General features: G+C 68.4%; 5 protein-coding genes across 8 annotated transcripts in view; 4 read left to right on the forward strand and 1 right to left on the reverse strand.

Moving 5' to 3' along the window:
- The window catches only part of CCDC120 (coiled-coil domain containing 120), a 6,648-nt gene extending 2,369 nt beyond the window's left edge, over window positions 1–4,279 (forward strand). The window contains 7 exon segments of the mRNA XM_034071877.1: window positions 130–304; window positions 801–842; window positions 1,325–1,388; window positions 1,391–1,465; window positions 2,836–2,943; window positions 3,186–3,331; window positions 4,251–4,279. Of these exon segments, the coding sequence (XP_033927768.1) occupies window positions 130–304; window positions 801–842; window positions 1,325–1,388; window positions 1,391–1,465; window positions 2,836–2,943; window positions 3,186–3,331; window positions 4,251–4,279 (639 nt within the window).
- Window positions 4,280–5,352: 1,073 nt separating this feature from the next.
- EBP (EBP cholestenol delta-isomerase) lies at window positions 5,353–7,251 on the forward strand. Of its 2 annotated transcripts, none has more exons than XM_034071760.1 (5): window positions 5,353–5,392; window positions 5,604–5,917; window positions 6,534–6,570; window positions 6,649–6,779; window positions 6,852–7,251. In XM_034071760.1, exons 2-5 carry the CDS (start codon window positions 5,623–5,625, stop codon window positions 7,058–7,060), a joined length of 672 nt encoding a protein of 223 aa, XP_033927651.1. In that variant the 5' UTR covers window positions 5,353–5,392; window positions 5,604–5,622; the 3' UTR covers window positions 7,061–7,251. The 2 variants fall into 2 exon arrangements, with proteins under 2 accessions (XP_033927651.1, XP_033927652.1); XM_034071761.1 differs by lacking the exon at window positions 5,353–5,392 and adding an exon at window positions 5,433–5,454.
- Window positions 7,252–8,350: 1,099 nt separating this feature from the next.
- Window positions 8,351–13,441, forward strand: OTUD5 (OTU deubiquitinase 5). 2 transcript variants are annotated; one of them, XM_034071750.1, is made up of 9 exons: window positions 8,351–8,650; window positions 8,763–8,856; window positions 8,949–9,013; window positions 9,446–9,602; window positions 9,968–10,116; window positions 10,929–11,114; window positions 11,950–12,151; window positions 12,661–12,774; window positions 13,105–13,441. In XM_034071750.1, exons 2-9 carry the CDS (start codon window positions 8,820–8,822, stop codon window positions 13,221–13,223), a joined length of 1,029 nt encoding a protein of 342 aa, XP_033927641.1. In that variant the 5' UTR covers window positions 8,351–8,650; window positions 8,763–8,819; the 3' UTR covers window positions 13,224–13,441. The 2 variants fall into 2 exon arrangements, with proteins under 2 accessions (XP_033927641.1, XP_033927642.1); XM_034071751.1 differs by having other exon boundaries at window positions 8,766–8,856.
- An 853-nt stretch (window positions 13,442–14,294) lies between these two features.
- Window positions 14,295–19,054, forward strand: SRPK3 (SRSF protein kinase 3). Its single transcript, XM_034071878.1, has 15 exons — window positions 14,295–14,331; window positions 15,099–15,212; window positions 15,294–15,402; window positions 15,502–15,589; window positions 15,672–15,759; window positions 15,858–15,964; window positions 16,098–16,257; window positions 16,345–16,370; window positions 17,101–17,227; window positions 17,352–17,591; window positions 17,756–17,853; window positions 17,985–18,092; window positions 18,270–18,339; window positions 18,451–18,543; window positions 18,841–19,054. Exons 1-15 carry the CDS (start codon window positions 14,295–14,297, stop codon window positions 19,023–19,025), a joined length of 1,650 nt encoding a protein of 549 aa, XP_033927769.1. The 3' UTR covers window positions 19,026–19,054.
- On the reverse strand, window positions 19,052–21,956 carry IDH3G (isocitrate dehydrogenase (NAD(+)) 3 non-catalytic subunit gamma). 2 transcript variants are annotated; one of them, XM_034071735.1, is made up of 13 exons: window positions 21,854–21,956; window positions 21,415–21,456; window positions 21,039–21,047; window positions 20,765–20,862; window positions 20,581–20,693; window positions 20,444–20,504; window positions 20,232–20,364; window positions 20,009–20,142; window positions 19,833–19,935; window positions 19,603–19,749; window positions 19,426–19,520; window positions 19,281–19,341; window positions 19,052–19,191 (listed from the first exon to the last, which is right to left on the reverse strand). In XM_034071735.1, the coding sequence occupies exons 1-13, from the start codon at window positions 21,911–21,913 to the stop codon at window positions 19,111–19,113; spliced, it is 1,137 nt and encodes a 378-aa protein (XP_033927626.1). In that variant the 5' UTR covers window positions 21,914–21,956; the 3' UTR covers window positions 19,052–19,110. The 2 variants fall into 2 exon arrangements, with proteins under 2 accessions (XP_033927626.1, XP_033927625.1); XM_034071734.1 differs by having other exon boundaries at window positions 21,039–21,050.
- Window positions 21,957–22,005: the final 49 nt, after the last annotated feature.

Below are 22,005 nucleotides of genomic sequence, written 5' to 3' on the forward strand. Positions count from 1 at the left end.
TTCCCGTATCCGTCCCTGTTGTTCCCATCCCTGCCCCCCCCCCGTGCTGTCAATGACCCCAAACTCCCCCCCCCCTCCCTCCCCCCCCCATCGCCCCCCCCCCGCCCCCGGTGCCCCCCCCCCGCTCAGGCGCCGCGCTCGGCCCGCCGGGAGGTGGCGCTGCAGCTGCAGGTGGTGGAGGCCGCGCGCCGCCTGGCGGCCGCCCCGGGACTAGCACCGGAGCAGAGGCGGAGGCGGCAGCGGCTGCAGGCGGAGGCGGCGCAGAGACTGCGGCAGCTGCGGGCGCAGCTGGGAGCCGGGAACGGTGAGGGGGGGGCAGGGAACCGGGGGGGGCAGGGAACGGGGGGGGCAGGGAACGGGGGGGGGCAGGGAGCCGGGGGGGGGCAGGGAACCGGGGGGGGGCAGGGAACGGTGAGGGGGGGGCAGGGAACCGGGGGGGGCAGGGAACGGGGGGGGCAGGGAACGGGGGGGGGCAGGGAACCGGGGGGGGCAGGGAACGGGGGGGGGGGGGGCAGGGAACCGAGGGGGGCAGGGAACGGGGGGGGCAGGGAACGGTGAGGGGGGGGCAGGGAACCGGGGGGGGGGGGGCAGGGAACGGGGGGGGGGGCAGGGAACGGGGGAGGCAGGGAACGGTGAGGGGGGGGCAGGGAACCGGGGGGGGCAGGGAACCGGGGGGGGGGGGTCCAGACCCATGGGGAGGACCTGGGGGTCCACAGGGCAGGGGGCACAGAGTATTGGGGGGGGGAGGGAAGTTTTGGGGTCCCCATTGACACTGACCCCCCCAACTTCAACCTCCCCAGATGAGAACGGGTCCCTCTGTGATCTGCCTGTGCTGGAGAATGGTGAGTGATGGACTAGGGCTATGGGGCAGATGGGAGGGGACTATGGGGCAGCCAGGAGGGGGCTATGGGGCAGCTGGGAGGGGGCTATGGGGCAGCCAGGAGGGGGCTATGGGGCAGTTGGGAGGGGGCTATGGGACAGCCGGGAGGGGGCTATGGGGCAGCTGGGAGGGGGCTATGGGGCAGTTGGGAGGGGGCTATGGGGCAGCCAGGAGGGGGCTATGGGGCAGCTGGGAGGGGGTATGGGGCAGCCGGGAGGGGGCTATGGGGCAGCTGGGAGGGGCTATGGGGCAGTTGGGAGGGGGCTATGGGGCAGCCAGGAGGGGGCTATGGGGCAGCTGGGAGGGGCTATGGGGCAGCTGGGAGGGAGCTATGGGGCAGCCAGGAGGGGGCTATGGGGCAGCTGGGAGGGGCTATGGGGCAGCTGGGAGGGGGCTATGGGGCGATCGCAGCCTCTCGGGGTCTGTGCCTGTGTCTCTCTCCAGGAGCTCTGCCCACCCCAAAGCCCACCCCAGTGCCCCCCCCCCTGGCCGCCCCTCACCCCCCCGGGCCAGTCCCGGCAGCCCCGAGCACCGGCCCCCCTGGGCCCCCGACGGGCGCCGCAGCTCCCTCGCCAGCCCCGCCAGGTACGTGTCTGACCCCCCCCATAGAACTCATTGGGGGGTCCCCATCGCCCCATTGATGTCATGCTGTGTGCCCCCCCCATCACCCCATTGATGTCATGCTGTGTGCCCCCCCATCACCCCATTGATGTCATGCTGTGTGCCCCCCCCATCACCCCATTGATGTGATGCTGTGTGCCCCCCCATCGCCCCATTGATGTCATGCTGTGTGCCCCCCCCATCACCCCATTGATGTGATGTTGTGTGCCCCCACATCACCCCATTGATGTCATGCTGTGTGTCCCCCCATCGCCCCATTGATGTGATGCTGTGTGTCCCCCCATCACCCCATTGATGTCATGCTGTGTGTCCCCCCATCACCCCATTGATGTCATGCTGTGTGTCCCCCCATCACCCCATTGATGTGATGTTGTGTGCCCCCCCATCACCCCATTGATGTGATGCTGTGTGCCCCCCCCATCGCCCCATTGATGTGATGCTGTGTGCCCCCCCATCACCCCATTGATGTGATGTTGTGTGCCCCCCCATCACCCCATTGATGTGATGCTGTGTGCCCCCCCCATCACCCCATTGATATGATGCTGTGTGCCCCCCCCATCGCCCCATTGATGTCATGCTGTGTGCCCCCCCATCACCCCATTGATATGATGCTGTGCCCCCCCCATCACCCCATTGATGTCATGCTGTGTGCCCCCCCATCACCCCATTGATGTGATGCTGTGCCCCCCATCGCCCCATTGATGTCATGCTGTGTGCCCCCCCCATCACCCCATTGATGTCATGCTGTGTGCCCCCCCCATCACCCCATTGATGTGATGCTGTGCCGCCCCCATCACCCCATTGATGTCATGCTGTGTGCCCCCCCATCACCCCATTGATGTCATGCTGTGTGCCCCCCCATCACCCCATTGATGTAATGCTGTGTGCCCCCCCCATCACCCCATTGATGTGATGCTGTGCCCCCCCCATCACCCCATTGATGTGATGCTGTGCCCCCCCCATCACCCCATTGATATGATGCTGTGCCCCCCCCATAACCCCATTGATGTGATGCTGTGTGCCCCCCCATCACCCCATTGATGTGATGCTGTGTGCCCCCCCATCACCCCATTGATGTCATGCTGTGTGCCCCCCCCATCACCCCATTGATGTGATGCTGTGCCCCCCCCATCACCCCATTGATATGATGCTGTGCCCCCCCCATCACCCCATTGATATGATGCTGTGTGCCCCCCCATCACCCCATTGATGTCATGCTGTGTGCCCCCCCCATCACCCCATTGATATGATGCTGTGCCCCCCCCATCACCCCATTGATATGATGCTGTGCCCCCCCCCATCACCCCATTGATATGATGCTGTGCCCCCCCCAGCCCGGCACGGACCCTGCCCCGCAGCGCATCCAGCTTCGAGGGCCGCAGTGTCCCAGCTACCCCGGTGCTGGCGCGGAGCCCCTGTGCCCGTGGGCACCCACTGTGCCGGTGGGTGCTGCTGGGATAGATCATGGGGGGGCTATGGGGCAACTGGGGGGTTATGGGGTGGTTGGGAGGGGTCTATGGGGTAATTAAGGGGTTCCATGGGGCAATTTAAGGGGTTTATGGAGTAATTTAGAGGCTCTATGGGATAACTTAAGAGCTCTGTGGGACCATATGGGGCATCTATGGGGCAGGTGTGTATGGGGGGGGATCGGGGGGTACCTCTCACTGTCCTCATCCCCCCCCAGCCCTGAGGCTCAGGGGCTGCCTGCCCGTCCCTGGTCTGGCAGCCAGGACTCCCAGCTGGGGGGGCCCCCAGCGCCCCCCCCCCCCCCATCCCATGCGCCCCGCACCCGCCGCAGCAACAGCTCCGAGGCTCTGATCGACTGGGGGGGCAGCGGGGGGGGCGGCCCCCCCCCCGACAGCGCCGCCCCCCCCCCCCCCCCCCCAGGCCGCCCCCCCCCCCCTCGGCAGAGCAGCGCCGCAGCCAGAAGTGGTTGGCACTGGAGGGGCTGCGGGATTGGTACCTGCGGCACACGGGGACCCCCCCCCGCCTGCTGCCCCCCCCCGGCCCCGCATGGGGCCCCCCCCGCCGCAGGGACCCCCCCCCCTCCCGGCCTGCCCCACTCGTTCAGCTACGCCGGGGCCCTGGCGCCCAGGTACGGCCCCCCCCCGGGGGTACCGGGCACCCCTCTTCTAAGGGGGGGGGGGGGATATGGGGACCCCCCACCCATAGCAGGGAGGGGGGGAATAGGTGTTGGAGACCCACTGGGTGCCTCTCTCCTGTCTTTCTGGGGTGTCCATTGGGTGCCCCCCCCATCCATTGGGGCTGTCCAAGATTAATTGGGTTCCCTTTGGGGGGGCATCAGTAGCTCCTGGTTGCCCCCTCCCTTCCCCCCCCAGTCCCATCCTGAATGTCCCCAAATTGGGGACCCCTCAGACCCCTTCAAACGACCCCAATGGTGCCCCCATCCCTCCCCCAGATCCCCCCATTTCAGGGGTCTCTGCCCTCATCCCCCCCCCTCCTCCATTGTCCCTTTCTGGGAGGGGTCTCTCCTGGCCCCCCCCTTTCTTCTCTGTGCTGAGATCTTGGGTTCCGGGGGGGGGGGGGTCCCTGTCCCTGGGTTGGGGGGGGGGGGGGGGGGCACGGAGGGGGCTGGGCTATTTCCGGGGGGTTAATTCCTGTTTTTCTTCTCTTTTTCCTCTTTTTTCTCCTCTTTATTTTCCTTTTGCTGTCCCCCCCTTCCCCCCCCCCCCCCCCAGGGCCTCAGGGGACCCCCCCCCTGTGCCCACCCCCCCTCCCCCCCCCCCAGACCCACAGCCCCCTGGCACCCTGGTGTGACCCCCCCCCCAATGCTGGGCCCCCCCCGGCCGCTCCTGGCGAGCAGCTGCTTTGGGGGGGCCCCCATCGCATCCCCCCCCCACGGGAAGGGGTCCGGCTGGGGTGGGGGGGGCACAGACTTGTTCAATACAAGGGACCTGCTGCCATTCATTGCCCTGCCTGGCTCCTTCTTTGGAGGGGGGTCTCCCTGCTGGCGTGGCCCCATATGGATCCCATACGTTCCTATGGGGGGGGGGGGGCGAGGGGGGTCTCTTTGGAAGGGGCCTGGATCACTTACACGGTGTCGGGGGGATGTACAGGGCACTTATGGCCCCGTGGGGGGGGTACGTGCACCCCCGTATGTGCCCCTGTGCTGTGCCTATGGCACTGGTGGGGGGCCCATGTGGCCCTTATACCCCTGGGGGAGGTCTATAGGGCCCATGGGAGGGAGCCTATAGACTCCAATGGGGGGGTCGTAAGGGCCCCATAGAGCGGACGGTGCCCGTGGGTCCTACAGGGAGCATGGGGAGCGCCCCAATGTGCAGAAGCCCCGCCCCGGGGCTGAGGCCACGCCCCCTCACTAAGACAGTCCCCTAAGCTAAGCCCCGCCCCGGGGCTGAGGCCACGCCCCCTCACTGTCAGTCCCCTAAGCTAAGCCCCGCCCCGGGGCTGAGGCCACGCCCCCTCGCTAAGACAGTCCCCTAAGCTAAGCCCCGCCCCTGGGCTGAGGCCACGCCCCCTCACTAAGACAGTCCCCTAAGCTAAGCCCCGCCCCGGGGCTGAGGCCACGCCCCCTCACTAAGACAGTCCCCTAAGCTAAGCCCCGCCCCGGGGCTGAGGCCACGCCCCCTCACTAAGACAGTCCCCTAAGCTAAGCCCCGCCCCGGGGCTGAGGCCACGCCCCCTCACTAAGACGGATCCTAATCTAAGCCCCGCCCCATCACCAATCGCACTCCTCCCCCTGGCCCCACATCGCCCCAGAAGCGAGGGCAGCCAATCAGCGGGCAGAGCCCGTGGGCGGGGCGCGCCGCTATTGGCCGGGCCGGCGGCAGCGCGCAGCCATTGGCTGGGGGCGGTGCGAGCGCGGCGGAGGGAGCGGAGCGGGGCTGGGGAGCACCGGAGAGCGGCGGAGAGGTGAGGGGGGAGAGCGGAACAGCGCTGGGGACACCGGCAGGGGGCGGAGCCAACGGGAGAGGGTGAGGGGGGGAGACCGGAACGGCGCTGGAGGGACCGGGCAGGGACGGAGCCAACGGGAGCGTGCGGGGGGGGGGGGGGACGGTGCCGGGGCCGGTACCGGGCGGCGGTGTCCCGGTTCCGGCTCCCTCACGTGACCTCCCCCTCCCAGTGACCGGCGCGGCGTTGCCATGACGACGAGGACGGCGCACCCCTATTGGCCGCGCTCGCTGCCGTTGCCGGGTTACGTCGCCGCCGCGCTGCCCGGCTGGCAGTGCGCAGGCGCGGTGGGCGTGGCCGCGGCGGGGCTGCTGGCGCTGGGTTGGCTGCTGGGCGGGGCGAGGGGCGGGGCTTCGCGGGGCCACGCCCACCGGCTGACGCTCGGCTGGTTCCTCATGTGCACCGGCATCCATGGGGTGCTCGAGGGCTTCTTCAGCCTCCGGCACCGGGACCTGCCCCATAGCACCGGACTGCTGGCTGATGTCTGTGAGCAGGGGATGGGGGCTATGGGGGGGTCAGTGCATGGGGATGGGGGCTATGGGGGGGTCAGTGCATGGGGATGGGGGCTATGGGGGGGTCAGTGCATGGGGATGGGGGCTATGGGGGGGTCAGTGCATGGGGATGGGGGCTATGGGGGGGTCAGTGCATGGGGATGGGGGCTATGGGGGGGTCAGTGCATGGGGATGGGGTTGGGGGTCCTGGGGGGGGTCAGTGCATGGCGATGGGGCTGGGGGCCCCAGGGGGGGTCAGTGCATGGGGATGGGGGCTATGGGGGGGTCAGTGCATGGGGATGGGGCTGGGGGTCCTGGGGGGGTCAGTGCATGGGGATGGGGTTGGGGGCCCTGGGGGGGTCAGTGCATGGGGATGGGGGCTATGGGGGGGTCAGTGCATGGGGATGGGGCTGGGGGTCCTGGGGGGGTCAGTGCATGGGGATGGGGCTGGGGGCCCTGGGGGGGGTCAGTGCATGGGGATGGGGTTGGGGGCCCTGGGGGGGGTCAGTGCATGGGGATGGGGTTGGGGGCCCTGGGGGGGGTCAGTGCATGGGGATGGGGTTGGGGGTCCTGGGGAGGTGCAGGACCCCTTAACCCCATGCTGCCCGCAGGGAAGGAGTACGCCAAAGCCGACAGCCGGTACATGACGTGAGTGGGGCAGGGGCTGGGGGGGGGGTGGGGGTGTCCGTGGGTTCCAGCTCATCCTGTTCTGTGCCCTCCTCCCAGGAGCGATGAGTTCACGGTCGCCATGGAGACGGTGACAGCCTGGACCTGGGGACCCCTCAGCTTCCTCACCTTCCTCGCCCTCCTGCGCCGCCACCCAGCCCGGTACATCCTGCAGCTCATTGTGTCCCTCGGTACGTCCGGCTCCAGGCTCCCCGTGCCCCACACCCCCCTCCTGTCCCCAACCTCGTGTCCCTCCCGCACAGGGCAGCTCTATGGGGACGTGCTGTACTTTGCCACGGAGGCGCTGGCAGGATGGACCCACAGCGACCCACGGCCCCTCTACTTCTGGTTCTACTTCGTGGGGCTGAACGGGGTGTGGGTGCTGGTGCCCTGTGCCCTCCTGGCTGACTCCTGCCGCCGTCTCACCGCTGCACAGCGAGCCCTCGACCGGCCCCGCCACAAGAGCCACTGACCACGGCTGCCAATGGTCCCGTCTGCAGCACCCGGTGCCAGATCCCCCCATGGGGCAGCACCGGATGGTGTCCTCCAGGGTGTCCTGGGGCTTGTGTGGGCCCCATGAGCTCAGGGATGTGGGGCCGGACCCATGGGGGGGTCACCCCATAACTGTGGCTGTGATGGGTTAATAAAGGAGCTGAGATTGGAGCCCTGAGCCTGTGCTTGCGAGGGGGGGTGGGACCGGGGGCGTGGCCTGACGGAGGCTGACAGCTGATTGGGCGGAGCCAACGGAGGGGGCGGGGCCAACACTTCAGCTCTTCCGCTCGTCAGCCAGTGGGAAATTAGGGCCAAGCCTCCCTCGGCCAATCAGCGTCGGGAGCGTCACGTTAATCCCGCCCATCACGGGCGTGTTGAAGTTGGTGCCGCGGCAGCCAATGAGAGCTCGCTCTGCCCTCGAGTCCCGCCTTCCCCGCGCTGCCCAATCAGCGTCCGCTCCACCGGCGGCACTGCCCAATCAGCGCCCTGTCCTTCACCAAGTCCCGCCTCCGCAGACAGCCAACCACCGCCCGTGCTCTCCCTTGAGCCACGCCTCTTCGTCCGCAGCCCAATCACAGCCCGCTCTGGCTGACCCCCTCCGCCCCCCAGAGCTGCACCCAATCAGCACCGTCCTCCCTCTCTCGCCCCGCCCCCTGCGCCCCCCCCACCCAATCCGCGCGCAGCCGCGCCGTCTCCAGGGCAACGCCTGTCCCGCCCCTTTCCCCCCTCCACTCTCCTCTCCATTCTCCCCTCGGGCGGGACTTCCTCCGCGCTTCCAACCAATCACAACGCTCGGACGGCGGCGCTGACCAATAGCAGCGCGGGCGGCGGGTGAGGCGGAAGCGCCGCGCGGGGTCAGAGGGCGCCGCTGTTGATGTTGACACGGGCCCGGCGGCGGCCGCGCCCCGCGCCCGGACAGCTCCGCTCCCCCCCTCCCCCCCCCCGCTCCGGTGCCGCCCCTCCCCCCCCCCGGTGCCGCCCCTCCCCCATGCTGCCGCCGCCATGACGATCCTGCCCAAGAAGAAGGCGGTTCCGGCGCCCGATGCTGACGCGGACTCGGGCCCGGACACCGGCACCGAGCGCGGCGTGGACGGAGGCCCCGAGCGCGGCCCCGGAGGTGTGGGGGACCCCGGAGGCCCCGGGGGGGTGGGGGGGCCCCGGCCTCGGGCGTCGCCGCCGCCGCCGCTGCGGGGCTGGGCCGGGCTCCCGTCGGCCGCGTCCCCCCCCCCCCTCCGGTCCCGGAGGCTCCGTCGGAGGCGGTGCCGGTGCCGGGGACGGGCCCGGGGCCCTGCTCGGGTTGGACGCGGCCGCTCTGGGGCTGCCCGAGCCCCGCGGCCCTGGCGGCGGCGGCGGCGGCGGAGGAGGCCCCGGTCACAGCAAGAGGCGGCGGAGGGGAGGGGCCGGGCCCAGCGCCGGTACCGGAGGAGGAGGCCCCGGAGGCCCCGTGGGGCTCGCGCTGGGCCTGGGCCCCGGGGGCAGCCCCGGAGCCGACGAGGCCGGAGGCGGATACAACAGTGAGGACGAGTACGAGGCCGGGAGGGTGGAGCTGGACCCGGCCACGGCCGAGCAGGTGCGGGGGCAGCGGGGGGTGGTCGGGGTCCGGGGGTCCCTGTGCTCCCCATGCACGGAGGGGTCCCCGGGGCTGCCCCCGGTGCCCGCACCGAGCCCGGCTGTGTCTCCAGCAGGAGCACCGGTTCGAGAAGGCTCTGCGGGAGAAGAAAGGCTTCATCATCAAGCGCATGAAGGAGGATGGAGCCTGTTTGTTCCGGGCCGTGGGTGAGCCCCGTGCCCCCATCCGGTCCCTGTTCTCCCTCTGCACCCCAATGGGGAGCCGCTGATGCCCCCCCCCCCTTTGTGCCCCCCCTCAGCCGATCAGGTCTACGGAGACCAGGACATGCATGAGGTGGTGCGGAAGCACTGCATGGACTATCTGGTGAGGGGCTCTGGGGGGTGTGGGGATGCACTGGGAAGGGATTGAGGGGACTGGGAGGCACTGGGATGGTGCTGGGAGGCACTGGGAGGCAGTGGGGCTGCTCTGTCCGTGATGGCCCCAGGGCTCCCCCCTTGTTCCTGGGTAACCGCATGCTCCACACCCCCCCTCCCCGCGTCCCTTTGCCACCATGGAGCTGCCCCACAGCTCCCTGGCCGTTCCCTGCCCCACAGCTCCCTCACCGTTCCCTGCCCCACAGCTCCCTGGCCGTTCCCTGCCCCACAGCTCCCTGGCCGTTCCCTGCCCCACAGCTCCCTGGCTGTTCCCTGCCCCACAGCTCCCTGGCCGTTCCCTGCCCCACAGCTCCCTGGCCGTTCCCTGCCCCACAGCTCCCTGGCCGTTCCCTGACCCCCCCATGTCCCCCCTTTTGGATAGATGAAGAACGCCGACTACTTCTCCAACTACGTGACGGAGGATTTCACCACCTACATCAACCGCAAGCGCAAGAGCACGTGCCATGGGAACCACATTGAGATGCAGGCCATGGCCGAGATGTACAACCGCCCCGTCGAGGTCTACCAGTATGGCACTGGTGCGTCTGCCCCATGGGGAGCTGGGGGGGCTGCTGCTGCCCTTCACCAGGGTGGCCTTGTGGTGTCCTGGGGGTCGCAGGGTGCTTCATGAATAGATGGGGGGGGCTGAGGGGCTTCTTTGGGTCTCCCTGTGGTCCTCAGGGTGCGATGGGGAGAGCTTGTGGGGTCACAGGGAGATGTGGTGTGGGGCTTATGTGGGGTCCCCAGGGTGCCGCTAGAGGGGCCTCAGGTGGTTGGGGGTGGCCCTATGGGTCCCTGCTGCCAGGGAGTGGGTCCCACAAGCTGAGGGGTCCCCAGGGGGGCTGCTGTGGGTGTCCCCCGGTGCGGCTGTGGTGTCGGTGCTGATATGGGGTGTGCCCCACAGAACCCATCAACACCTTCCACGGGATTCAGCACAACGAGGACGAGCCCATCCGGGTCAGTTACCACCGCAACATCCACTACAACTCCGTTGTCAACCCCAACAAGGCCACCATCGGTGTGGGGCTGGGGCTGCCCTCCTTCAAACCGGGGGTCAGTGGGGTCTGGGTGCCATGGGTTGGGGGGCAGGGGTGCTCTATGGGTCCTGCAGCCCCCACCATCGGCGTGGGGCTGGGGCTGCCCTCCTTCAAACCGGGGGTCAGTGGGGTCTGGGGGCCATGGGTTGGGGGGCAGGGGTGCTCTATGGGTCCTGCAGCTCCCACCATCGGCGTGGGGCTGGGGCTGCCCTCCTTCAAACCGGGGGTCAGTGGGGTCTGGGTGCCATGGGTTGGGGGGCAGGGGTGCTCTATGGGTCCTGCAGCTCCCACCATCGGCGTGGGGCTGGGGCTGCCCTCCTTCAAACCGGGGGTCAGTGGGGCTGGGGGGGTCTGGGTGCCATGGGTTGGGGGGCAGGGGTGCTCTATGGGTCCTGCAGCCCCCCCTCGCTGTGTGGGTGGGGCCAGGGAGGCTCTGTGACCACGTGGAACCTGCCTTATTTGGTGTGGGGTGGTAGGGGGCGTGGTCTATTGGGGGGCGTGGCCAATCCGAGCCCCGCCCCCTGCACTTGGAGGGAGGGACCTGATGTGGGTGTGTCTGTGGTCACATGTGAAGGAGGTGTGGCTTAGTGTGGCCACGCCCCCCTGTGTAGTGTGGGTGGGTGAAGCCGGGGGCGTGGTCTCTGCCAAGGGGGCGTGTCCCATTGTGGCCACGCCCCCTGTATAGTGTGGGTGGATGGAGCCGGGGGCGTGGTCTCTGCCAAGGGGGCGTGTCCCATTGTGGCCACGCCCCCTGTGTAGTGTGGGTGGGTGGAGCCGGGGGCGTGGTCTCTGCCAAGGGGGCGTGTCCCATGGTGGCCCCGCCCCCAGCTGGCCGAGCAGTCGCTGATGAAGAGCGCCATCAAGACGTCGGAGGAGTCGTGGATCGAGCAGCAGATGCTGGAGGACAAGAAGAGAGCCACAGACTGGGAGGCCACCAACGAGGCCATCGAGGAGCAGGTGGCTCGAGAGTCCTACCTGCAGTGGCTGCGCGACCAGGAGAAGCAGGCGCGACAGGTGGGGGCCCTCCTGACCCCCCCATCCCTGTGGGGGGGGTTCAGGGGTCCCTGCATCCCCATCCCTGTGGGGGGGGTTCAAGGATCCCCCCATCCCCATCCCTGCGGGGGGAGTTCAAGGATCCCCCCATCCCCATCCCTGTGGGGGGGGTTCAAGGATCCCCCCATCCCCATCCCTGTGGGGGGGGTTCAAGGATCCCCCCATCCCCATCCCTGTGGGAGGGGTTCAAGGATCCCCCCATCCCCATCCCTGTGGGGGGGGTTCAGGGGTCCCTCTGTCCCCATCTCTGTGGGGGGGGGGTTCATGGATCCCCCCATCCCCATCCCTGTGGGGGGGGTTCAAGGATCCCCCCATCCCCATCCCTGCATTGGGGCTTCAGGGGTCCCTCTGTCCCCATCTCTGTGGGGGGGGGTTCAAGGATCCCCCCATCCCCATCCCTGTGGGGGGGGTTCAGGGGTCCCTCTGTCCCCATCTCTGTGGGGGGGGGGTTCATGGATCCCCCCATCCCCATCCCTGTGGGGGGGGTTCAAGGATCCCCCCATCCCCATCCCTGCATTGGGGGTTCAGGGGTCCCTCTGTCCCCATCTCTGTGGGGGGGGGTTCATGGATCCCCCTCTCCCCATCCCTGTGTCTCCATTCACGGATCCCCCTGTCCCTGTCCCTGCATGGGGGGGGGTTCACGGGTCCCTGTGTCCCCATTCATGTGTCCCCCCATCCCCATCCCTGCATGGGGGTGTTCAGGGGTCCCCCCATCCCCATCCCTGTATGGGGGAGCTCACGGGTCCCCCTGTCCCCATCCCTGTGTCCCCACTCACTGCTCCCCCTGTCCCCCCAGCCCCGCAAGGCCAGTGCCACCTGCAGCTCGGCCACGGCTGCAGCCGCCAGTGGCCTGGATGAATGGAGCGGGCGCTCGCCCCGGCCCCGCAGTGCGGCCCCATCACCAGAGCACCCCGGGCTGCACCCCGAGGCCCCCGGCCCCAAACCCCCCTCGCCTGGAGCACCCCCCGCTGGCAAACCCCCGTCCCCCTGCGCCCCAGGTGGGTCTCAAAGGGGGTCCTGGGGAGCTCACACTGGGTTCTATGGACACAAACTGGGGGCTGTGGGGTCCTGGGGAGCTCACACTGGGTTCTATGGACACAAACTGGGGGCTGTGGGGTCCTGGGGAGCTCACACTGGGTTCTATGGACACAAACTGGGGGCTGTGGGGATCTGGGGGACTCACGTTGGGTTCTATGGACACAAACTGGGGGCTGTGGGGTCCTGGGGAGCTCACACTGGGTTCTATGGACACAAACTGGGGGCTGTGGGGATCTGGGGGACTCAAAGTGGGTGCTAAGAGGTGCAAGGGAGCCCGGCCTGGGTACTGGGGGTGCTGGTGGACCCAAACTGGGTGCTGGAACATGTTGGGGGGCTCAAAGTTGGTGCTGATCGGTGCTAGGCAGCCTAACGTGGGTGTTGGGGGTCTCAAGCTGGGCCCCCACCCGAGGGCTCTATGGGGTGTGTGGGGTCCTGGGGCTGGGCTCTGATGCTTTGTGCCCCTGCTCAGGGACCAGCAGCCAGCTGGGGGCAGGGGGGGGCCGCGCCACCCCCCCACTGGTGTCCCTGTATCCCGCGCTGGAATGCCGCGCCATCATGCAGCAGATGTCTCCCACTGCCTTCGGTGAGTGGGGGGGTCCAAACTGGGGGGGGGCTGCAGTTATACACCAGTGCTGGTTCTTACTGGGAGATGCTTCAGGTTTAGGGGGGTCTGGGAATGTATTTGTTGGGGTACATCTTAGTTTAGGGGGGATATGGTTTGGGGGTGATCAAAGAGTGGGTTTGGGGGTTCAATTGTGGATCTGGGGAGGGAGAAGCTCTTCTTGGGGCAGATTTGTCCCCATTCGCTGCCCTTTGGAGACGGAGAAGATGCCCCAAAGCCTCGTTTGTCACTTTGGGGGGGGGGATCATGGGGTGTGTGTGTGTCCCCCATAGTAACCAGTATCCCCCCCAGGCCTCAACGACTGGGAGGACGACGAGATCCTGGCGTCGGTATTGGCCGTCTCGCAGCAGGAGTACCTGGAGACCATGAAGACCTCCCGCCACAGAGACCCCCCCACCGACAAGAGTTGATATTGAACCCCCGGACTGCACCCCCAGCCCCCCCCAAGGGACCTCGAGGTGGGGGGGAGGCCTTTTACTTATGGGGGGGGGGGTCAGACAGACAACAACCTCCCCCCTCTCCACCAGGAAGGGGGCTCAGCGCTGGACGCCGCGGGATGAGCCTTGGCTCTGCTGAAGTGGGGGGGGGACAGAAGCCGTCGTCCCCCCCATGTTACAGCTGGAAGGAAGGGGGGGGTGGAATGGGGTGGGGGGAGTCCTATTGGTTTAGGGTCTCCTCTTTCCCAATGGGGTTTTGCTATGGGGGGGGGGGTTGGGGTCCCCATCTCTGCCCCCCCCCCCCGCATCCTCCCAGAGCATCCCGTGCTCCCCCAGCCCCCGGGGGGGGGGAGGCTGTGGGGGTGGGGGTGCTGCTCCCCCCTCCCCCTTTGCGCCCCGTTATTAAACTGATGCCCGGCACCCCCAGACCCCGTCTGTGCCTCTGCCCCGGGGGGGGGAGGTGATGGCTCCTTCCATCCCCTATGGGGGGGGTTCCATAGGGGGTGATGCCCATTCCCCCCCCCCCCCCCTCCGGGGTTGTTTTGGGGCTCCCCTCACCGCATCCTTGTGCCTGCCCCGGGGGTCCCCCCTCATTGGGTGTCTACGGCGTCGTTGCCATGGTTACGCGTCGCGCTCTGATGACGTCGAGGCCGTCAGAGCCAATGGTGGAAGGGGGGATAGAGAAGGCAGAAGCGTCACTTCCGGAGCGCCACGCCAGGGGAGGTCCGCTCCTTCCGCCGCTCTCAGCGCCGCCGGTACCGGGGGGGGGGGCCCGGTGGGGGGGGGGGCCGGTGGGGGGGGGGGTCGGTGCGGGGCTCGCTTGGGTTTGGTGCCCTTTGAACCCGTTCCCAGCCCCATTGATCCATCGATCGATCCTATTGATCGGCGAGGAATGGCCGCGAATCACGTGGCACGGGCGCTGGGTCCCGTCTCCATGGCGACCTGGGGGGGCGGAGAAAGGGGCGTGGCTCCGGGGCCGGGTGTGGCTTCCTATTGGTCAGTGGGCGGGGCCTCCGAGGCACGCGCAGAGCGGGAGCGAGCGGCATGGAGCTGCGCGGGGGGGCGGCGGGAGCGAGCACCGGTGGGGGGGGGGGGGGGGGGGGAATTTGGGGGGGGTCCTAAGGGGGTATTGGTGTTAATGTGGGGGGGGGTCGTGGTATTAATGCGGGGGGAGGGGGGAGGAGGGGGAGGGGTTAGGGGGGCTGCATTTGGGGGGTTCTGATGGGAGGAGGTGGCTCCTGGGGGGGGGAAAACGGGGTCATTGTGGGGCTGTTGGGGGGGTTCTGATCGTGACACCCCCCCATGACCCCCTCATGACCCCCCCATGACCCCCCCATGACCCCCCCATGACCACCCCGACCCCCCCAGACCCAGAGAAGAGGAAAAAGAAGCGCAAAAGGGACAAGAAGAGGAAACCGGTGCCAAGGTGGGGGAGGGGGGACGGGAGGGGAGGGGGGAGGAGGGGGGGGCAGAGGGTCCCGACCCCCCCACAGCCCCCTGAGACCCTCAGGGACAACCACGTATTGGGGGGGGGGGTCTCTGTGTCCGGGGGGGGGGGACACGGGACACACCAAAGTCCCATTGTCGGGGGGGGGCTGGGGGGGGGCACGTTCCAGGGCCACCCCTCCCCCCACCGGGGCTATTTTTAACCCCGCGGGGCCCTGAGGTCAGTTCTATTTTGGGGGGGTGATGTCCCATGATGCCTCATTCCCCCCCCCCCCCCCCATTCCCACTGTGGTATCACCTTGTGCCCCCCCCCAGCCTATGGGAGACCATTGAGGGGCCCCCCCGGGGGGGGGGTGCAGGGAGCTGAAGTTCGGGTTCCATTTGTGCCCCCCCCCCTTCCAGGACCCCGACCCCCCCCCGAGGACACCTCACCCGACCCCCCCCTGCCCCTGCTCTCTGAGGGGCTGCTGGGCTTGGATGAAGGGGAGCAGGAGGACCCCCGTGATTACTGCAAAGGTGGGGGTGCCCCATGGCCCTGGGGGGGTGCTTGGGGGGGGGGGGGGGCAGCACCCAAACACCCCCCGTACCCCCCCATAGGTGGGTATTACCCTGTGCGCATTGGGGACCTCTTCAATGGGCGCTACCATGTGGTGCGGAAGTTGGGGTGGGGGCACTTCTCCACCGTGTGGCTCTGCTGGGACATCCGGTGAGTGCCCAAAGGGGGGGACGGGGACCCCCAAATGGGGGTCGGTGTTAAGGGGGGGGGTCCTCTCAATCCCTCTCTGTGTGTGTGACCCCCCCATAGGCGCAAGCGCTTCGTGGCGCTGAAGGTGGTGAAGAGCGCACCACAGTACACGGAGACAGCGCTGGATGAGATCAAACTGCTCAAGTGTGTGAGTGAGGCCGGGACCCCCCCACGGGACCCTCAGTGCCCCCCCCCCGGCTCCATCCATCGCCCCCATTGCCCCCCCCCAGGTCCGGGATTCGGACCCCAGTGACCCGAAGCGGGAGAACATCGTGCAGCTCATTGATGACTTCAGGATCTCGGGGGTCAACGGTGTCCGTATCCTATGGGGGGGGATGGGATAGGGGGGACACCCCCAATGTGCACCCCACGGGGGGGTCTCAGGTGACCACACAATCCTTGACCCCCCCCCCAAGATGTGTGCATGGTGCTGGAGGTGCTGGGCCACCAGCTCCTGCGCTGGATCATCAAATCCAACTACCAGGGGCTGCCGCTGCCATGTGTCAAGAGCATCATCAGGCAGGTCTGGGGTCCCACTCAGCCCTTCTCCCTCCGTATCCCCCCTGTGTCCCCCCCCAGATCCCATTTACACCCCCCCCAAATCCCATTTACACCCCCCCAAACCCATGTGGGGACCCCCTTGTGTTGGGGCGCAGGTGCTGGAGGGCCTGGATTACCTGCACACCAAGTGCAACATCATCCACACTGACATCAAGCCCGAGAACGTCCTCCTGCAGGTGGGGGAGCCCTTCGTGAGGCAGCTGGCGGCCGAGGCAGCGCGATGGGCCCGGGGGGGGGGCCCCCCCCAAAGCGCAGGTACCCCCCGAACCCCCCCCTGTGCAATGGGTTGGTCCAGGGGGGACTGCTCTGATGCTGACACCCCTATCCTGGTGCTGTCTGCAGTGAGCTCCGCACCACAGGATGGACCCGTGAGTGTCACACGTGTGTGTCCTGTGCATCCCTTGCACATGTGTGTGCCCCATACACCCTCACACTGCTCCTTGCACACGTGTGTGCCCTGTGCACCTCACACTGCTCCTTGCACACGTGTGCCCTGTGCATCCCTTGCACACGTGTGTCCTGTGCATCCCTCACCCTGCCCCTTGCACACGTGTGTGCCCCATACACCCTCACACTGCTCCTTGCACACGTGTGTGCCCTGTGCGTCCCTTGTACATGTGTGTCCCGTGTAACCTCACACTGCTCCTGGAACACGTGTGTCCCGTTCACCCCTCGCACACGTGTCCCCCCCGTTCACCCCTCGCACACGTGTGTCCCGTTCACCCCTCGCACACGTGTGTCCCGTTCACCCCTCGCACATGTGTGTCCGTTCACCCCTCGCACACACGTGTCCCGTTCACCCCTCGCACACGTGTGTCCCGTTCACCCCTCGCACACGTGTGTCCCGTTCACCCCTCGCACACGTGTGTCCCGTTCACCCCTCGCACACACGTGTCCCGTTCACCCCTCGCACACGTGTTCCCCGTTCACCCCTCGCACACGTGTGTCCCGTTCACCCCTCGCACACACGTGTCCCGTTCACCCCTCACACACGTGTCCCGTTCACCCCTCGCACACGTGTGTCCCGTTCACCCCTCGCACACGTGTGTCCCGTTCACCCCTCGCACACGTGTCCCCCCCCGTCCATCCCGGCCCCAGGAGCGCCTGTCCCGTGCCCAGCGGCGGCGGCGGCGGCGGCAGCGGCGGCGGCAGAGCCACCGGCTGGAGCAGTGTCTGCAGGAGCTGCAGCGGCTGCAGGAGCCCCGAGCGCCGCCAGGGGGAGCCGGTGAGAGCGGACACCGCAGCCAAGGACGGGTCCATTGGGGGGGGGGGGGGGGCCAGGGGAACGCCTCATTCCCTGTTAGAGCAGGGGGGGCTCAGGGTCTCTCTCCCACCCCCCCCCCCCACAGAAGCGGCAGCCCCGGACCAAGAGGAGGGGGGGGGCAGCCCCCCCAGCGGCGCCTCCTCCTCGGGGGTGCACACGCTCCCCACCGGCGGCTCCAGCGACGGCCGCTCCGGGGGCTCCTGCACCTCGGGGGGGCTCCAGGTCCGGCGCCCCCCCAGCCCCAGCTCCGCCTCCGACTCCCTCCTCACCCCCACATCCAGCTCCCTCATCTCGGGGGGCTCGGGGGGGCCCCCCGCCCCCCTTGGTGAGTACAGTGGGGTGGGGGGGGTGGGAATGTGGGGGGCAATTGGGGGTGCTGAGGGGTAAATGGGGGGGGGCCGGGGTGGATACTGGGGTCTTGGGGGGCATCAGTGGGGTTTGAGGGGCTCTTGAGGTGCCCCTGCTGATGCCCCTGCTGCTACCCCACAGGTGGGGGGCTCCTGGGGGGGCAGGAGAACCCCCTGGACCCCCGTTGTGCCCCCCGGCTGCGCGTCAAGATTGCTGACCTGGGCAACGGCTGCTGGGTGGTGAGGGGGCAATGGGGGGGGGGGCAGTGTGGGGTGTAGTGGGGGCCCCCATTCATTATGGGGCACCTCGAGAGGAGCTGGGGGGCAGGGGGTGCCCCCGGGGGTACGGGGTGACCTCCGGCCCCCCCCAGCACCACCACTTCACCGAGGACATCCAGACGCGGCAGTACCGGGCGCTGGAGGTGCTGCTGGGGGCTGGATATGGGCCCCCCGCTGACATCTGGAGCACTGCCTGCATGGTGAGGAGCCCTGCCCCATGGCTGCCCCATAGCCTGCCCCATGGCTGCCCCATGGCTGCCCCATAGCCTGCCCCATGGCTGCCCCATAGCCTGCCCCATGGCTGCCCCATAGCCTGCCCCATAGCCTGCCCCATAGCAGACCCACAGCCCCTCACTGCCCGGCTTTGTCCCCCCCAGGCCTTCGAGCTGGCCACGGGAGACTACCTGTTCGAGCCCCATTCGGGGGAGGACTATAGCAGGGACGAGGGTAGGCGGGGCCTAGGGAGGGGGCGTGGCCTCGTGAAGTAGGCGGGGCCTATGGAGGGGTGTGGCTGGATGTGGTGGGCGGAGCCTGACGTGCTCCAACCCCTCCCACCAGACCACATTGCCCACGTGATCGAGCTGCTGGGGGAGATCCCGCGTCACGTGGCGCTGGGGGGGCGCTTCTCCCGCGAGTTCTTCAACCGGCGCGGTGAGGGGCGGGGCCAAGGCGGGTGGGAGGGGCTAAAGAGGGGGTGTGAATGGGGCGTGGCTAAAGTGGGAGGGGCTAAATAGGGAGGTGTGGGAGCGGGGGCGGGGCTAAAGTGGGAGGGGCTCAGGAGGGCGGGGCCAAGAGAGGAGGAGCTAAGAAGAGAGAACTAGGCTTGGGGCGGGGTTAAGGGCTGGGGGCGGAGCTAAAGAGGGGAGGACCGCGTTAGGGGCGGGGCGTTGAGGGGGTGTGGCCAACGGCAGGGGGCGGGGCTCGGGTCCTGACGCTCCGCCCCCCCAGGGGAGCTGCGGCACATCCGGCACCTGCGGCCGTGGGGGCTCCGGGCTGTGCTGCAGGAGAAGTACGAGTGGTCCCGGGGAGCGGCCGCTGCCTTCACCCGGTTCCTGCGGCCCATGCTGGCCTTCGAGCCCGCCCGGCGCGCCACGGCCAACCAATGCCTGCGCCACCCCTGGCTCCGCCCCTAGCGCCGCAGCCAATAAACGTGCGGGAGGCAGCTCCGGGGTGGGTTTATTGGGGGCGTGGTCTGGGGGCGTGGTCCTGCTCAGCCAATCAGGTGCGGGACAGGTGGGACAGGATGCTCTGGACGGCGCCCGAGGTTGTGCCCTGGCCGCCGATGTCGGGAGTGTGCGTCTGGGGGCGGAGCCAGAAGGTGGGCGGGGCTTGGTGGGGGTCCCGCACCAATGGGAGCGCGGGGATTGGTGGGGGAGGGTGGGGCTTACCCTTGGATCGTCCAATGAGGCGAGCACGGCCTGGCGGATGGCGGTGGCATAGCTGTGCAGCCTGAAGGGGGGGGGGGGACAGAGTGAGGCCACGCCCCTAAACGCCCCCTGTAGCCACGCCCCCTGTAGCCGAAGCCCCGCCCACCTGAGGTGGTCCAGCATCATGCATGCAGCGAGCAGCGCCGCTGTGGGGTTGGCGATGTTGCGGTTAGCGATGCTCTTCCCTGTGTTCCGGGTGGCCTGTGGGCAATGGGATGATGGGGGTTGAGGGGGAGACCCCCCCAGACCCCCCAGGACCTCCCCCCGTGCCCCCAGCACCCACAGTCTCAAAGACAGCATAGTCGTGGCCATAGTTGGCCCCAGGGACGAGGCCAGGGCCTCCCACCAGCCCCGCGCACACGTTGTTGACGATGTTCCCATAGAGGTTGGGCATCACCATGACATCGAACTGCTGCGGGCGCGACACCAGCTGTGGGGGGGGCAGAGCAGTCAGCACTGAGCGGGGCACCGGCGGCAGCACTGGGGGCACTGGGAGCACTGGTAGGACCCCACCTGCATGGTGGTGTTGTCCACGATCATGCTCTGGAAGCTGATCTCCGGGTACTCTGCTGCCACCTCCTTGCAGCACTGCAGGAAGAGCCCATCCCCCAGCTTCCTGTGGATGGGATGGGTTCAATGGGCCGGTCCCCCCCCATCCTTCCCCCCCCCCCCAAGCCCCACACACATACATGATGTTGGCCTTGTGCACAGCGGTGACCGAGCGGCGCTTGGCGGCACGGGCCAGGTTGAAGGCATAGTGAGCGATGCGGCGCGAGCGCCCGGCCGTGATGATCTTGAGGCTCTCCACCACCCCGGCCACGCTCTGCGGTGCACGGGGGGGGGCATCAGGACGAGGGGCTGGGATACAGATGGGGGTGCTCAGAGCTATGGGGCTGTGGCCGTGGCACTCACCTCGTGCTCCAGGCTGCTGTACTCGCCCTCCGTGTTCTCCCGCACGATGAGGATGTCGATGTCGCGGTGCCGCGTCTCCACACCGGGCAGGCTCTGGCAGTGGATCACGTTGGCATAGAGGTCCAGGCTGGTCCTGCCGCAGCACAACACCCGGGTCAGGCTCCGTGCCCCCCCCAACCCCACAGACACCCCCTGCACCCCACAGCTCTCACCGGATGAGGTTGTTCCGGGACTTGTGGCTGGGAGGGAGGTTGTGGTTGGTCTCAATGTTCCCTATGGAAGGGGATGGTGCCGGGGGTCAGGTGGTCCCCGGAGGCGCTCGGGGGGGGGTCCCGAGCCCCACACTCACCCTTGATGGCGACGCCATTGCGGCGGATGGCCATGATGGCGTTGTGGACATCGGCCTCCGGAGCCTCCGCACCCACACGCACCTCCTCGAAGTCCACGGGCACACAGGCATGCCTGGGGGCGGCGGGCGCCATGACACCCGTGTCCTCCATGGGGGGGGGGACGGGAAACAAAGGGGCACCCACCTGAAGACCTCCTTGACGTGAAGCATCAGTTCCGGGCCGATGCCATCGCCCGGGATCAGCGTCACCGTGTGGCGGCCGCCATACTTGGCAGGGGGCGGCTGTGGGGACACCGGGGGGTGAGGGGGGTGTCCCAGTCCCCATAACCCCATCCCCTTTACCCCCCATCTCCCCCCAGCCCTGCCTGGAGAACCCCTCCGCATGCAGACCCATGCATGCATGCACCCCCCACCCCGTGCTTTTGGGGTCCCCCCCGCCCCGTTCTGCCCATACTCACGATGCTGGGCTGCTGCGGGGGCAGGCGGCCGTGGCGTGCGGGAGAAACGGGGGCAGTTATGTCCCGGTACCGGCACACAGGGAGGGGATGGGGGGGGAACGGAGCCCCCCCGGAACACACACACAGCAAGAACAACATGCACCCCCCACCCCATGGGCCCCGAGCAACTCTGGGAGCCGCTCAGAGCCCCCAAAATGGGGGTCACAGCTCCTTGCTGTGCCCCACAGAGGCCAAAGGGGGGCCCCCAAACCCACCACATCCCTATGAAGGAATAGGCTGGGGTTGGGGGCCCCCACATCCCAGCACAAGGGGGTACCCCATGGTGTGTATGACCCCCCCCAAGTGTTAGGGGGCTCTGGGGGGGGGGGGCACTTACAGGTGGGAGGTGGCGCCGCTCAGCATCATGGGAAATCCAAGCCTATGGGGGGCAGCGAGGTCACAACGGGGACCCTGTGCCCCCCCCCGAGGCTCAGGACCCCCCCCCCGGGGCAGGCACATGGTCCCACCTCCCATAGAACCAGCAACCAATCAGTGCGGCCGCCACCGCCCATTCACTGAGCGCACAGCCAATCAGCATTCAGGAGCCCGGAGAGCTCCACCGCGGCAGCCAATCAGAGCCCGATCCGCTTGACAGTTACTCCCGCCAATCTCCGCAGTTGCATCCAATCAGACCGCCGCATTCCACCCACGCATCTCAATCCGCAATCGGACCAATCAGAGCGCAGCATCAGCCCTCACCCTCCCCCCCCCCCCCCCGGTACCGATCCCCTCCGGTCCTGCCCCTCCCCCCCCCCCCGGTGCCCCCCCCCCCTCACCGGGCGCGGCCACGGGCCCGAGCCCCGGAGCCCGCGCGCTGCCCGCAGCGCTGCCGCCATCGCTGCCTCCGATGAGCTCTCGCGAGATCACGGCACCGCCGAGGGATGGGTCGGGGGCGGCGCGAAGTCTCGCGATACTTCCCGCCCGCCCC

Source organism: Melopsittacus undulatus, chromosome 22, assembly GCF_012275295.1.
Source record: "Melopsittacus undulatus isolate bMelUnd1 chromosome 22, bMelUnd1.mat.Z, whole genome shotgun sequence".
Lineage (NCBI taxonomy): Eukaryota > Metazoa > Chordata > Aves > Psittaciformes > Psittaculidae > Melopsittacus > Melopsittacus undulatus.